The sequence below is a fragment of the Salmo trutta genome, chromosome 8, assembly GCF_901001165.1.
Source record: "Salmo trutta chromosome 8, fSalTru1.1, whole genome shotgun sequence".
NCBI classification, from domain to species: domain Eukaryota; kingdom Metazoa; phylum Chordata; class Actinopteri; order Salmoniformes; family Salmonidae; genus Salmo; species Salmo trutta.
The window spans coordinates 46346480-46364061 of NC_042964.1; the positions used below are offsets into that span (position 1 = coordinate 46346480).

The 17582-nt window shown below is 44.7% G+C and overlaps 1 protein-coding gene across 3 annotated transcripts in view; it reads right to left on the reverse strand.

The window, feature by feature from the left end:
- LOC115199102 (voltage-dependent calcium channel subunit alpha-2/delta-1-like) overlaps positions 1 to 17582 on the reverse strand; it is a 176866-nt gene that overhangs the window by 94322 nt on the left and 64962 nt on the right. For all 3 annotated transcript variants that reach the window (XM_029761671.1, XM_029761670.1, XM_029761669.1), the window contains exons 4-6: positions 11660 to 11719; positions 6981 to 7016; positions 6053 to 6185 (exon numbers count right to left, since the gene is read on the reverse strand). In XM_029761671.1, the coding sequence (XP_029617531.1) occupies positions 6053 to 6185; positions 6981 to 7016; positions 11660 to 11719 (229 nt within the window). The remainder of the gene's footprint in view (positions 1 to 6052; positions 6186 to 6980; positions 7017 to 11659; positions 11720 to 17582) is intronic.

A 17582-nucleotide genomic window follows, 5' to 3' on the forward strand; every position in this document is an offset into this window, starting at 1 on the left:
GGGGGGGATTCAGTTTATTTGCATGGCAAAGAGAGACTTTGCAATTAATTGCAATTCATCTGATCACTCTTCATAACATTCTGGAGTATATGCAAATTGCAATCATACAAACTGAGGCAGCAGACTGTGAAAATTAATATTTGTGTCATTCTCAAAACTTTTGGCCACAACTGAATACTGGCCCACTCACTACACACTATCTCAGCCAGTAACTAAATGACGAATAAATAAATCCATAACCTCAGGTATGAATACTTGTGTGTGAATGTGTGTGTGTGTGTGTGTGTGTGTGTGTGTGTGTGTGTGTGTGTGTGTGTGTCCATACATGCGCAGGGTGCCCTGTGTCCTCAGTGTGTCCATGCTAAAAGAGGCCCCTGGCCCCGGGGGTACAGGGTCACTGAGAGCCTCTCTATCATCCCGGTACTCACCCAGATGTACACTACTACCCCCATTCTAGTCATTCAGAGCAACACAATACACAGCAGCCTCCCTGCACTATTACCAACACACTGATGGAGCGCACACACACAGAACCATGTGCACAAACACACAGCTCACAAACTGAATACACTAATGTGTGAGCTGATGGAACAAGAGCCTAGCGTTTTCCTCCCTGAGTGACAGTGGCTTGTAGATCTTAAGGAAGGTGATGTCTAATGCTCACTAGCTATGTCACATATGCTACACACACACACACACACACACACACACACACACACACACACATACACACACACAACCCCCCCCCTCCAACCCACCGCTAAAACCAGGCCATCTAAATCACCTCAATCAGCACCATCATAATTCCCACAAATCACACCTTCTGTTCATTTTCACACCACGACCCTGTTGGAACTGAAACTGAGTCTGGATCATGAGTGTTCTGACATCCAGTCTTCTCTAAATAAAGCCTACAGAAATAGCCCTGGTCTGGGAACAGATCATGATAGGTCACACTGTTCCCTGTTTGAAGTGGTTTTCACTGTTGTCCCCTATGAAAAATTAAAAATAAATAGGCACCTAGTGACGTTCACCTAGTGTTAAGAGGAGGGAATCAACACATATCCCTAGAATAGGCCTTAGCCTAGAGTGAGCTCAGTGTGAAGACATGGAGAACAGCATAATGAACATGGACACCTAGTGGCATAATGAACATGGACACCTAGTGGCATAACGAACATGGACACCTAGTGGCATAATGAACATGGACACCTAGTGGCATAATGAACATGGACACCTAGTGGCATAATGAACATGGACACCTAGTGGCATAATGAACATAGACACCTAGTGGCATAATGAACATGGACACCTAGTGGCATAATGAACATGGACACCTAGTGGCATAATGAACATGGACACCTAGTGGCATAATGAACATAGACACCTAGTGGCATAATGAACATGGACACCTAGTGTTATAATGAACATGGACACCTAGTGGCATAATGAACATAGACACCTAGTGGCATAATGAACATGGACACCTAGTGGCATAATGAACATGGACACCTAGTGGCATAATGAACATGGACACCTAGTGGCATAATGAACATGGACACCTAGTGGCATAATGAACATAGACACCTAGTGGCATAATGAACATGGACACCAAGTAGCATAATGAACATGGACACCTAGTGGCATAATGAACATAGACACCTAGTGGCATAATGAACATGGACACCTAGTGGCATAATGAACATAGACACCTAGTGGCATAATGAACATGGACACCTAGTGGCATAATGAACATGGACACCTAGTGGCATAATGAACATGGACACCTTGTGGCATAATGAACATGTGTAACCGATGTGAAATGGCTAGTTAGTTAGCGGTGGTGCGCGCTAATAGCGTTTCAATCAGTGACGTCACTCGCTCTGAGACTTGAAGTAGGGTTTCCCCTTGCGTTGCAAGGGCCGCAGCTTTTGTGGCGCGATGGGTAACGATGCTTCGTGGGGTGTCAGTTGTTGATGTATGCAAGGGTCCCTGGTTCGAGCCCGGGTTGGGGCGAAGAGGGGGACGGAACCTACACTGTTACACATGGACACCTAGTGGCATAATGAACATGGACACCTAGTGGCATAATGAACATAGACACCTAGTGGCATAATGAACATGGACACCTAGTGGCATAATGAACATGGACACCTAGTGGCATAATGAACATGGACACCTAGTGGCATAATGAACATGGACACCTAGTGGCATAATGAACATAGACACCTAGTGGCATAATGAACATAGACACCTAGTGGCATAATGAACATGGACACCAAGTAGCATAATGAACATGGACACCTAGTGGCATAATGAACATAGACACCTAGTGGCATAATGAACATGGACACCTAGTGGCATAATGAACATAGACACCTAGTGGCATAATGAACATGGACACCTAGTGGCATAATGAACATGGACACCTAGTGGCATAATGAACATGGACACCTTGTGGCATAATGAACATGTGTAACCGATGTGAAATGGCTAGTTAGTTAGCGGTGGTGCGCGCTAATAGCGTTTCAATCAGTGACGTCACTCGCTCTGAGACTTGAAGTAGGGTTTCCCCTTGCGTTGCAAGGGCCGCAGCTTTTGTGGCGCGATGGGTAACGATGCTTCGTGGGGTGTCAGTTGTTGATGTATGCAAGGGTCCCTGGTTCGAGCCCGGGTTGGGGCGAAGAGGGGGACGGAACCTACACTGTTACACATGGACACCTAGTGGCATAATGAACATGGACACCTAGTGGCATAATGAACATAGACACCTAGTGGCATAATGAACATGGACACCTAGTGGCATAATGAACATGGACACCTAGTGGCATAATGAACATGGACACCTAGTGGTATAATGAACATGGACACCTAGTGGCATAATGAACATGGACACCTAGTGGCATAATGAACATGGACACCTAGTGGCATAATGAACATGGACACCTAGTGGCATAATGAACATGGACACCTAGTGGCATAATGAACATGGACACCTAGTGGCATAATGAACATAGACACCTCCGAGGCCTAAGCAAAAAAATCCAGAACGGTGCACACTGAGAAGGTGCCTGAGCCACCACCAAATGAAACAGTGATATAGGAGAGTGGAAGGGACGACACCATTTAGATGGAACGAGCCGGTGACAATACTACAGGCTGATTATCAGTACAAAATGTCATCACTGAGATAGCAGGCTCTACATCTCAAGCAAAAAACAACATCAGCAATACACTCACCAGCTTCCGTTGTTTATGTGACACGGACATGCTACAGCATTCAGGGACTGTACCGTGGCTAAGGTGCACACGGAGCAAGGAGACACTGCCTGGAATCTGTCTGTTGATGAGTTGGAAGTGTTCATTTCAATCCTGTATGTCCGTGGAGCATTCGGTGGAAAGAGCGTGTGTATGGAGAGCTTCTGGTCAGACATGTATGAGATACTTTTCTTTGGAGAAACCATGTCATGGGATCGCTTCAGAGAGATCATGCTTTACCTCCATTTTGATGACAAAGAAACAGAAATTCACCTTGGTATCCAACGTATAAATAACTGACTATTTTTTACTGCTGTCTTATCGACATTTATATTCATTATAATGCCATTATTGCTTTTTGCTGATTTTCACTGTTTCTCAAGCACACCTATCACTTATAATGATGTTTAGGATACTGATGCTTCTATCATTTGACCTTGTGTCTTACTGTCCATTTGTCTTGGTGAATGTGGTATTTTGGGGTATTTTTTGGGGTCGTTATAAAAATAAGCTGTTACCGTGTTCCAACACATACGCCTTCTGTTTCATAATTGTAGCAAAGTCACTCCATAAAATAAAATGCATTGAACATTTTAATGTTGTGTTTTTAATGTTTTTACATATAGCCTAGTCACAAACTAATGAAATAAAAAGTACCTTAGACCTTCATAAACACAACCAAACTATTATTTTAGATATAGCATATATTAAATGTATTAATTACACTGTTAGAATGTTGTAGTCAAAATGACTGCTCATTAGCTTGAAGGGGGGTTCCCTCAAGGCCCAGCTGTTCTAGTGTAAAAGAGAATGAGATTAAGGCAGAAAGAGGAGAGAACGAGTGAGAGGAGGCAGACAAGCAATGAAAGAGAATATGTTAAATCGTGAGTGTTAAAGAAAAAGTGGCAGACAGAGCCGAGGCCGATAAGAGGAGTGACAGACAGAGCCGAGGCCGATAAGAGGAGTGACAGGCAGAGCCGAGGGCGATAAGAGGAGTGACAGACAGAGCCGAGGCCGATAAGAGGAGTGACAGGCAGAGCCGAGGGCGATAAGAGGAGTGACAGGCAGAGCCGAGGGCGATAAGAGGAGTGACAGGCAGAGCCGAGGGCGATAAGAGGAGTGACAGGCAGAGCCGAGGCCGATAAGAGGAGTGACAGACAGAGCCGAGGGTGATAAGGGCAGTGACAGACAGAGCCGAGGGCGATAAGAGGAGTGACAGGCAGAGCCGAGGCCGATAAGAGGAGTGACAGGCAGAGCCGAGGGCGATAAGAGGAGTGACAGACAGAGCCGAGGGCGATAAGAGGAGTGACAGACAGAGCCGAGGGCGATAAGAGGAGTGACAGACCGAGCCGAGGGCGATAAAGGCAGTGACAGACCGAGCCGAGGGCGATAAAGGCAGTGACAGACCGAGCCGAGGCCGATAAGAGGAGTGACAGGCAGAGCCGAGGCCGATAAGAGGAGTGACAGGCAGAGCCGAGGGCGATAAGAGGAGTGACAGACAGAGCCGAGGGCGATAAGAGGAGTGACAGACAGAGCCGAGGGCGATAAGAGGAGTGACAGACAGAGCCGAGGGCGATAAGAGGAGTGACAGACAGAGCCGAGGCCGATAAGAGGAGTGACAGACAGAGCCGAGGCCGATAAGAGGAGTGACAGACAGAGCCGAGGGCGATAAGAGGAGTGACAGACAGAGCCGAGGGCGATAAGAGGAGTGACAGACAGAGCCGAGGGCGATAAGAGGAGTGACAGGCAGAGCCGAGGGCGATAAGAGGAGTGACAGACAGAGCCGAGGGCGATAAGAGGAGTGACAGACAGAGCCGAGGGCGATAAGAGGAGTGACAGGCAGAGCCGAGGGCGATAAGAGGAGTGGCAGACAGAGCCGAGGGCGATAAGAGGAGTGACAGGCAGAGCCGAGGCCGATAAGAGGAGTGACAGGCAGAGCCGAGGGCGATAAGAGGAGTGACAGACAGAGCCGAGGGCGATAAGAGGAGTGACAGACAGAGCCGAGGGCGATAAGAGGAGTGACAGACAGAGCCGAGGGCGATAAGAGGAGTGACAGACAGAGCCGAGGCCGATAAGAGGAGTGACAGACAGAGCCGAGGCCGATAAGAGGAGTGACAGACAGAGCCGAGGGCGATAAGAGGAGTGGCAGACAGAGCCGAGGGCGATAAGAGGAGTGACAGACCGAGCCGAGGGCGATAAGAGGAGTGACAGACAGAGCCGAGGGCGATAAGAGGAGTGACAGGCAGAGCCGAGGGCGATAAGAGGAGTGACAGACAGAGCCGAGGGCGATAAGAGGAGTGGCAGACAGAGCCGAGGGCGATAAGAGGAGTGACAGACCGAGCCGAGGGCGATAAGAGGAGTGACAGACAGAGCCGAGGGCGATAAGAGGAGTGACAGGCAGAGCCGAGGGTGGATCAGACAAGCATTAAAGAAGAGCATGATAGAGCAAGATTAAGACTAGAGAAAGACATGGAAGCAGAAAGACTGAGAAAGACCCAGAAAGTATCCACACAAGCTTCACACAAGAAAAAAAAACATGGCAGTTTTATTGACATTCAGTGTGATTCTCTCATGAGGTTGTGGGTGGGAGAGTGAGGAGCAGCTGGTGACCGGGGTGACTCGGAGGCCAGGTCTTCTGCCCATTGGTTGGGTTAGGCAGGGCTAAATTTAGACTGCAAGCATTGGCCGGACCATCAGCTGACTACTACACACATTCTGAGAAACTGACTGACCAAAATGTCATGGAAACATGCTATAAATACTGTACAATGCGCGGATGTGTGTGTGTACTCACAGCCCTCGTATATGTCCGTGGGTATGTGGACTGCCGTGGTGTTGTAGGAGATGAGGCGTCTAAATTGCTCGTCTTCCTTAAACTCTGGATAAAGCCGGTTTGGCTTCTTGACCTCTGTATCATTTGAGTCCAGCTATAAGGGAAAAAGACCAAAGGAATGAGATATTATTGACGCAAATTGGAGGTCAATGGAGAGTATACTGCATGGATTTGGTGAATACAAAGTATTGTGTGTGTGTGTGTGTGTCTGTCACTTTGCATTATGGTGCGCTGTATGATAACACATGCGTGTGTCTGTGTGGCGCTTGCTCCATCTCCTGTGGCTGTGAATAATATTGGTGTGTATTCAGATGCCTGACAGTACTGATCTCCTGTGTCTTGGCCAGTCAAAGCCAGAATGACATCAGTTGTTCAGGAGAGGTGTGTGCCTGCCTGCATGTGTTCTATCACCACATCCCCTGTGGAATTACTATCTGATCCCCAGTATCAAATCAGACAGATGACTTCAGAGGCCAAGGGATGCAGACGATATCACAGGCACAGATACGTGTTCTTGAGATAATCCCTCACACGCACACACGCGCACACACACACGCACACGCACACTAGACATAACATGCATGCACGCTCATTTGAATATGCACGCATACACGCACACGCACATGCAAACAAAAACACACACTAACCCTAGCGTACTGTAACAACTTTTGTGTGTCTTTTCAGGGCTCTAGAGCCTGGGCCACAGCTGGGGGATGTGGGGGATCCTTTAAGGTTATCAATACGCTTTACAACAGGTTTAGTAACCATGGCTACAAAGACAGAGGGTGCAGGTGGGATTTTGTTGAATATACAGACTCAATATGACTCAGATCAAATCTCTTCACAACACATGTTATACATGGGGAAATAACAGTAGAAATGTACTCACGTTTTCTTTGGCATAGTAGTAATGGATGTCATCAGGCTATGGAGAAAGGGTGGAAGGGAAGAGAGAGAGAGAGAAATAGAAAGATGTGAAAAACACAAATTTATAAACACAGCAGGTCTTTGGTAGGGGTTTAAATCAATGTGCATTGTAAAGTTTTCAGACAGTGTTGTGTGGAAACTGTGTTCCTATTTAATGTTGTTTTCCATTCTTCAGTGTGGTTGAATTATTTTTCTTATTTTCTGAATTCAAGCACTTCTTCACTCTCTGCGTATGTCTCCCCTAATACAGTATGTGTGTGTGTACTCCCCTAATACAGTATGTGTGTGTGTACTCCCCTAATACAGTGTGTGTGTGTGTGTGTGTGTGTGTGTGTGTGTGTGTGTGTGTGTGTGTGTGTGTGTACTCCCCTAATACAGTGTGTGTGTGTGTGCTTGACACAAAAGCAGCAGTAGTGTTGTAACCAACTCTCTCTTTCATCCGCTGTGCGAGCTTCCTGTCAGAGCACGAGCAAGTCAGGCGCTAACGAGCTAGCCTATCCAGCCTAGCTGACAGATGGACGCCTTGGGGACATGGAGCCGGTTCACTGGTTAGCACCACCTGCCTGCCACCCCCGGCGCTGCAACATGGGGCTAACGCTACATAAAACACAGGCCCGTTCCCCCACCTGTGACCTGCTGGTGGTGTGAGGCTCGATAGTTAGCGCCAGGCCATTAGCGATGAGCTAGTTGTTAGCGATAGACAGTTCTGGCAGCGGTGCTCCAGCATCTGCTCACCTCCCGAGAGACAGGCTGCAGTCCTTGCAGAGCTTACACACAAGCTCGCACACATATAGACACACTCTGTCTGTCTATCTTAGTTTCTACTGTATCTCTCATATACTCAGATCCCTGGGGGGTGAGACAGTGTGACCTTAGTGTGAGTGTCGCTTCACAAGGTTCTCCACAACATTAAGATGGCCTGACAGCCATCATGAGGAGGTCTCTTCATGTTAGCTTTGAAGCGCTGTGGCTACACTCCCCACCTCCTTAAGTGTGTGTGTGTGTGTGTTCTACGTGCATGGATGTGAATGTGTGTTAAGGTGGTTTCACACACACAGAGGTTTGTAGAGTATTGGGGTAAATGTTTTTAAGTGATGTAACTCCTGAGGGAGGGAGGACGTCTTCTGGGCTTTCATACAGAAATGAGGCGTGTGTGCAGGCATACACACACACACACACACACACACACACACACACACACACACACACACACACACACACACACACCCTCGGGTGCAGCAAGGACATGGGCCGGTTCACGGAGGACTACGCTGTAACCGCGATGTTGGCCGGAAGGATTAAGAAGAAGGAGTGAGGAAGAGGGTGTCTGGAGACAGACTGGACCACGGAGCTCTCCTCCTAACGCTTTCACTGAGCGCGTGCAAGGGACATGGAGCCAAGACACTCCTCACGACACGCAACATTGCCTGAGAAAGCCAGCAGTTTAAGAAACTGAAATGAATAGAGAAAACTACATTCAGCCTCGTTTGTCGTTGCCTGGTTGACACGCACCCGCACACACACACTTGGGATCAATTAGCTAGCTCAACATAAACAGTCTGAAAAAGCCAACCTCCGAGTCCTTTCATCGGTGCAGGCTTAATTGGCTAAGACTAACATGTGCGCTAATATTTGCTCGTTAGTTACAGAAAACGCTGGACGTTCACACTAATGACTCTTCGCCAAGGGATAATTATCCAAGCTAGCCAAGCATCTCCATCCAGTCACACATCCCAAGCCTCAAAGAAGTAGACCACGGCAGCATAAAGCAGCATAAAGCAGATACTACTTTGTTCCCCACACGTTCCTACTTTGTCCCACACACACGCATGTGCACAGGCACGTACAAAGATGGAGCACACACACACACTTTCCGTGAGCGTGTAGGAATCAGACTGATAAGAAACTTTTAATGGAGAAGAGTCATTAAAAGGAGTATCGGAGGCGTTTATAATGACACTGTCCAGGTTAGTTTGAAGCTAATAGACTAATAGGAGGCAATGGAGTTCTCCCACATAGAGGCAGTAAATATATATATATATATATATATATATATATATATATATATAACAGGTAATTTGTCATTTTCAATATGGCTGCCGAAAGTGAGTGGCTTTCGCATTACTTAAGAGAAGTAAATTAACAATTTGAATTCATTAGAAAAACGTTGTGGCTCGGACAAAGAACGATTGGACATGGGGAGTTGAGGAACTGCATCATAATTCATGATGAGGCCTACTAATCAAGTGCAGAGACAGGCTGCTCAGTAGAGAAATGTGTCCGATGGGGAGTGAGTTCAAGTAGAAGAAAAGATTATTGGAATCGTGTTCATAAACAGTGCATTCGTAAAGTATTCAGACCCCTTGGCTTTTTCCACATTTTGTTACGTTGCAGCCTTATTCTAAAATATATATATATTTTTATCTCATTAATCTACACACAATAACCCATAATGACAAAGCGAAAACAGGTTTAGAGAAATGTTTGCACATTTATAAATAATTAAAAAAATCGGAAATATTACATTGACATAAGCATTCAGACCTTTTACTCATTACTTTGTTGAAGCACCTTTGGCAGCAACTACAGCCTTGAGTCTTCTTGGGTATGGAGCTACAAGCTTGGCATACATGTATTTGAGGAGTTTCTCCCATTCCTCTCTGCAGATCCACTCAAGCTCTGTCAGGTTGGATGGGGAGCGTCGCAGCACAGATATTTTCAGGTCTCTCCAGAGATGTTCGATTGTGTTCAAGTCCGGGCTCTGGCTGGGCCACTCAAGGACATTTAGAGACTTGTCCCGAAGCCACTCCTGCGTTGTCTTGGCTGTGTGCTTAGGATCATTGTCCTGTTGGAAGGTGAACCTTTGCCCAATTCTGAGATCCTGAGTGCTCTGGAGCAGGTTTTCATCAAGGATCTCTCTGTACTTTGCTCCGTTCATCTTTCCCTCGATCCTGACTAGTCTCCCAGTCCCTGCCGCTGAAAAACATCCCCACAGCATGATGATGTCACCACCATGCTTCACCGTAGGGATGGTGCCAGGTTTCCTCCAGATGTGACCCTTGGCATTCAGGATAAGATGTTCAATCATGGTTTCATCAGAACAGAGAATATTGTTTCTCACGGTCTGCGAGTCCTTTAGTGGGCTGTCATGTGGCTTTTACTGAGGAGTGGCTTCCTTCTGGCCACTCTACCATAAAACCCTGATAAGTGGAGTGCTGCAGAGATTGTTGTCCTTCTGGAAGGTTCTCCCATCTCCACAGAAGAACTCTGGAGCTCTGTCAGAGTGACCATCAGGTTCTTAGTCACCTCCCTGACCAAGGCCCTTCTCCCTCGATTGCTCAGTTTGGCCGGGCGGTCAGCTCTAGGAAGAGTCTTGGTGGTTCCAAACTATTTCCATTTAAGAATGATGGAGACCACTGTGTTCTTGGGGACCTTCAACGCTGCGGAAATGTTTTGGTACCCTTCTCCAGATCTGTGAATCGACACAATCCTGTCTCGGAGCTCTACGGACAATTCCTTTGACCTCATGGCTTGGTTTTTGCTCTGACATGCACTGTCAACTGTGGGACCTTATATAGACAGGTGTCCTGTCCAGACCATGTCCAATCAATTGAATTGACTACAGATGGACTCCAATTAAGTTATAGAAACATCTCAAGGATGATCAATGGAAACAGGATGCACCTGAGCTCAATTTCGAGTCTCATAGCAAAAGGTCTGAATACTTATGTAAATAAGGTATTTATGTGTTTTATTTTTAATTCATTTGCAAACATTTCCAAAAACCTGTTTTCACTTTGTCATTATGGGGTATTGTGTGTAGATTGATGACTAAAAACATGTATTTAATCCATTTTAGAACAAGACTAATGTGGAATATGGAAAAAGGGAAGGGGTCTGAATACTTTCCGAATGCACTGTATACTGGCTTAATGGGAATTTGAGAGAGTAAGACCCAGTGTGTGCATGGCTCTGAATGTGTCCCAATGCAATCTAATTGAATTCTACTTAATTGAAGGATATTAAAACTCTATTGTCAACCTAATGAGATTTTATACAAAAATGACCATCCAATGTTTTTATTCTACCAGGTAAATTGACTGAGAACACATTGTCATTTACAGCAACAACCTGGGGAATAATCACAGGGGGAGATGGGGGTGAATGAGCCAATTGGAAGATAGGGATGATTGGGTGGCCATGATGGTATGAGGGCCAGATTGGGAATTTAGCCAGGTTAACACCCCTACTCTTACAATAAGTGACCACAGAGAGTCAGGACACCCGTTTAACGTCCCATCCGTAAGAAGGCACCCTACACAGGGCAATATCCCCAATCACTGGCCCTGGGGCATTGGGATATTGTTTTTTAGAACCGAGGAAAGAATGCTACTGGCCCTCCAACACCACTTTCAGCAGCATCTGGTCTCCCACCCAGGAACTGACCAGGACCAACCCTGCTTAGCTTCAGAGGCAAGCCAGCAGTGGGATGCAGGGCGGTGAGCTGCTGGCAATTACAACGTTCATATATGATCGTGAAAGAAATCAATCTCTTCTTATAGAGTTCAAGGCTTCTATAGGTAATGCATCCAGAGATAATGAGGACATTAATAATGTTGATCTACACAACCACTCACTCACCTCAGGATCATTCTTCCACCGATGCCACATCTGAAAATCCTCTGCAGCGGATGCCAGTGTCTGGACAAAAAAACAGAGAAATAGAGTTGGAATTTTAACACATATTTCCTTTCAATTAAGGAGTTGACACAGTGCTTGTGGCAAGCAGAGAGAGAAAGAAAGAAAGAAAGAGAGAGAGAGAGAAAGAGAGAGAGGGAGAGAGAGAGAGAGAGAGAGAGAATGGTACTAATGTTCATGAACATTGATCACGGACATGAAAGTGTTAAGAGCATAAAAGCCACCATACTCCTCCACCGTACACAACATATACTGAGGGTACATTACACACCTCAGCTCACCTTATCATGGCTAATTCAAACAACTGGCTCACCTTATCATGGCTAATTCAAACAACTGGCTCACCTTATCATGGCTAATTCAAACAACTGGCTCACCTTATCATGGCTAATTCAAACAACTGGCTCACCTTATCATGGCTAATTCAAACAACTGGCTCACCTTATCATGGCTAATTCAAACAACTGGCTCACCTTATCATGGCTAATTCAAACAACTGGCTCACCTTATCATGGCTAATTCAAACAACTGGCTCACCTTATCATGGCTAATTCAAACAACTGGCTCACCTTATCATGGCTAATTCAAACAACTGGCTCACCTTATCATGGCTAATTCAAACAACTGGCTCACCTTATCATTGCTAATTCAAACAACTGGCTCACCTTATCATGGCTAATTCAAACAACTGGCTCACCTTATCATGGCTAATTCAAACAACTGGCTCACCTTATCATGGCTAATTCAAACAACTGGCTCACCTTATCATTTCTAATTCAAACAACTGGCTCACCTTATCATGGCTAATTCAAACAACTGGCTCACCTTATCATGGCTAATTCAAACAACTGGCTCACCTTATCATGGCTAATTCAAACAACTGGCTCACCTTATCATGGCTAATTCAAACAACTGGCTCACCTTATCATGGCTAATTCAAACAACTGGCTCACCTTATCATGGCTAATTCAAACAACTGGCTCACCTTATCATGGCTAATTCAAACAACTGGCTCACCTTATCATTTCTAATTCAAACAACTGGCTCACCTTATCATGGCTAATTCAAACAACTGGCTCACCTTATCATTTCTAATTCAAACAACTGGCTCACCTTATCATGGCTAATTCAAACAACTGGCTCACCTTATCATGGCTAATTCAAACAACTGGCTCACCTTATCATGGCTAATTCAAACAACTGGCTCACCTTATCATGGCTAATTCAAACAACTGGCTCACCTTATCATTTCTAATTCAAACAACTGGCTCACCTTATCATGGCTAATTCAAACAACTGGCTCACCTTATCATGGCTAATTCAAACAACTGGCTCACCTTATCATTTCTAATTCAAACAACTGGCTCACCTTATCATGGCTAATTCAAACAACTGGCTCACCTTATCATGGCTAATTCAAACAACTGGCTCACCTTATCATGGCTAATTCAAACAACTGGCTCACCTTATCATGGCTAATTCAAACAACTGGCTCACCTTATCATGGCTAATTCAAACAACTGGCTCACCTTATCATTTCTAATTCAAACAACTGGCTCACCTTATCATGGCTAATTAAAACAACTGGCTCACCTTATCATGGCTAATTCAAACAACTGGCTCACCTTATCATGGCTAATTCAAACAACTGGCTCACCTTATCATGGCTAATTCAAACAACTGGCTCACCTTATCATGGCTAATTCAAACAACTGGCTCACCTTATCATGGCTAATTCAAACAACTGGCTCACCTTATCATGGCTAATTAAAACAACTGGCTCACTTAATCATGGCGAATTCAAACAATTGGCTCTACTTCTACAACCACTAGTAATGCTGTCAACACAGAAAGTTATTTTACACATTTTCACTCGACACCCCCAGGTGTGAAACGAGCATGGGGGTGTCACAGTATAAGACGTCATTGTGCTCAAATTAGATCCCTCCCCCCACTCCATGTTGGCCCAGATCTGGCCCTAATGACTAAGTTAATGGGTTTCTAATGAGGATCATCTTTTCATCTCAAACTGGTCTAGAAACACACTGTAACACTCATTTCCCCTGGGGAAATATGGAATCTAATTCCAGTCACTAGCTACTAGTACTGCAGAAAGGGAGTTATTCACGTCACCCATAAATGTTATAAGTTAAATTAATTGAACAAAGGCGAAGCGGGGGGTTAGTGAGATGAGATAGTAACAAGAAAATCAAACAAAGAAAAACAAAACAATGAGCTTCCTTTGAGGATGAATCACAGGGGCAGAGATCTTACAATCTTCACAATGGCAGTTTGTGTTTAAGTGCTGTATCTTTCAGAACTCGGCTCTGCAGGCCAAGTGTTCCCTTTTCTTTGGCTCAGAAAACCACACAACCTGGATCCTAGCATCCCAAAGACAAATGCACTGAGCTTATGCGGTCTTTCTTTGCCATGCTATCGCTGCAGGCTGGGTGAGCTGCATGATGCTACCACACGCTTACGCTAAGTCTCTCCATTTGGCTACAATGAGAGCTGTGTTAGCATTACATCATCTCCTCTACACAATGATATCACAAGTGCATAATTACAGTAATTATGCCTAATCAAAGCCAATAGACCCTCAATGCATACTGCCTGCCAGAGTGCTTTGCAAGCACCTTCTTTTTTCTGTCCATCGCTGAATAAATTGAGGCGGCTAACACTATTCTAAAGCTAATGTGTTTAGCGCTGCTAGCGTTATTGGCTTGCATCTTCCCCTGGGCTTCTTGTAGCTTTGTGGGCCTGCTGACCCTATCAAAGCTAAGACTGATGGACAAAAATGAACAGTGTACTGACAGAGATGGAGTATAGAGGGAGGGGTAATATTTTTAGGGTGAAGTGCAATGTTCCCTACATTTTTGGGAGGCACTGAGCAAATGTTTGATCTTGTGAGCGGAAACTTGAACATTGTGAGAATTTTGTGCAACTTCCGGCACACGTTTACAGTGAACACTGAGGCTGTTCCCTTACAGTTTTAGACATTAGCCAATAGGCTATTTGAGCATAATGTAGGCCTACCAACAAAACCAATGGAGCAAATCCCATACCATTTTCACATGGAAATAGCTTTTGATTTCTATGATATATTTATTTATTTTTAATTTATTTTTAATTTCACCTTTAATTAACCAGGTAGGCAAGTTGAGAACAAGTTCTCATTTACAATTGCGACCTGGCCAAGATAAAGCAAAGCATTTTGACACATACAACAACACAGAGTTACACATGGAGTAAAACAAACATACAGTCAATAATATAGTAGAAAAATAAGTCTATATACAAAGTGAGCAAATGAGGTGAGATAAGGGAGGTAAAGGCAAAAAAGACCATGGTGGTGAGGTAAATACAATATAGCAAGAAAAACACTGGAATGGTAGATTTGCAGTGGAAGAAAGTGCAAAGTAGAAATAGAAATAATGGGGTGCAAAGGAGCAAAGTAAATAAATAAATACAGTAGGGGAAGATGTAGTTGTTTGGGCTAAATTATAGATGGGCTATGTACAGGTGCAGTAATCTGTGAGCTGCTCTGACAGCTGGTGCTTAAAGCTAGTGAGGGAGATAAGTGTTTCCAGTTTTAGAGATTTTTGTAGTTCGTTCCAGTCATTGGCAGCAGAGAACTGGAAGGAGAGGCGGCCGAAAGAGGAATTGGCTTTGGGGGTGACCAGAGAGATATACCTGCTGGAGCGCATGCTACAGGTGGGTGCTGCTATGGTGACCAGCGAGCTGAGATAAGGGGGAACTTTACCTAGCAGGGTCTTGTAGATGACCTGGAGCCAGTGAGTTTGGCGACGAGTATGAAGCGAGGGCCAGCCAACGAGAGCTAACAGGTCGCAGTGGTGGGTAGTATATGAGGCTTTGGTGACAAAACAGATGGCACTGTAATAGACTGCATCCAATTTATTGAGTAGGGTATTGGAGGCTATTTTGTAAATGACATCGCCGAAGTCGAGGATCGGTAGGATGGTCAGTTATACGAGGGTATGTTTGGCAGCATGAGTGAAAGATGCTTTGTTGCGAAATAGGAAGCCAATTCTAGATTTAACTTTGGATTGGAGATGTTTGATGTGAGTCTGGAAGGAGAGTTTACAGTCTAACCAGACACCTAGGTATTTGTAGTTGTCCACATATTCTAAGTCAGAACCGTCCAGAGTAGTGATGCTGGACGGGCGGGCAGGTGCAGGCAGCGATCGGTTGAAGAGCATGCATTTAGTTTTACTTGTATTTAAGAGCAGTTGGAGGCCATGGAAGGAGAGTTGTATGGCATTGAAGCTCGTCTGGAGGTTAGTTAACACAGTGTCCAAAGAAGGGCCAGAAGTATACAGAATGGTGTCATCTGCGTAGAGGTGGATCAGAGACTCACCAGCAGCAAGAGCGACATCATTGATGTATACAGAGAAAAGAGTCGACCCAAGAATTGAACCCTGTGGCACCCCCATAGAGACTGACAGAGGCCCGGACAACAGGCCCTCTGATTTGACACACTGAACTCTATCAGAGAAGTAGTTGGTGAACCAGGGAAGGCAATCATTTGAGAAACCAAGGCTGTATATCCTACAGTAGGATTGAAAAGGGGTTGATATCATGTTGATTCGATCACAGAAAAAACGTTATCTATATCGTGAAAAATAATGGGGCGTACTCAGTGAAGTTTACTCTCTTGCGTCTCTGCGCCGCAGTCCTGGAGGAGGTGCGCAGTGTAGAGGAAACATTGGTTTAGTGTTTGAATCACGAAGTAAAACCAACCGACAGCGCTAAACCTAAGATTGATTCTAAAGTGCTGCCCTGCTAATGGCTAACCTGGTTCAGCTGTGCCACAGGTATTTCTTGTTTTTGAGGTGACTTTTTTATTTTGTGCCTGGAAGACCAAGCAGGACGAATTAGGGCCAATCACTGATATTGAACAATTAGCTCAGTTGGTGAGGTAATTAGAATACATATAGTGCCTGGTTGGAACTAAACCCTGCAGAAGTCATAATTTCTCAGAAGATTAAAATATTTTTTAGCTTTGACCTTTCTTTAGAACATAATGCAATTTGCCACATTATTATTATTAATATTATGACCAAAATGTTTTATACAATAAAACATCCACATGCAAACGATAACATACAGATGCTCACCCAGATCCACAACATCACCCCTGCTCCAGCACCTGCATCACTCTGCACCACACGGCCTCAAACTTTGGCTGTCTATTATATAAGTAATATAACTTTGGGGCATGTTCCCTAGGTCGGCAGGGAAGGCCCGGGAACTCAGTCCCGCTTTAAACTTACTATTGAAAGTTGTAACTGATGATAGTAGAATGCACAAGGTCCAATTTCAAAATCAGGTAGTGGATCATCAGTTCCTCTTGTCAGGTTAGTCATTGCACACCTTAGAGAGCTATTTATAACTTGTCAGGTTAGTCATTGCACACCTTAGAGAGCTATTTATAACTTGTCAGATTAGTCATTGCACACCTTAGAGAGCTATTTATAACTTGTCAGATTAGTCATTGCACACCTTAGATAGCTATTTATAACTTGTCAGGTTAGTCATTGCACCCCTTAGAGAGCTATTTATAACTCATCAGAAATGTCCAGATCAACTAGCCCATGTCAGCTAATGTTTTTTTATTAGTTTTTTTTAGCCTATAGATATTGTTGTCATTTTTTTGTCACTCAAATATAACATTAATACACATTAGACATGGCTAAATATATAGAATTGCTAGAAAATCTGCTTTAAAACTGCAAAATTATCTTCACCAACAAGAGGGGTGTGAACAGTTTGTGTCATGAACAGCGCTAGTGCCCATAGAACTAGACGTGGCGCGAACACAGCGGGATGTTCTCCAATGCTGGAA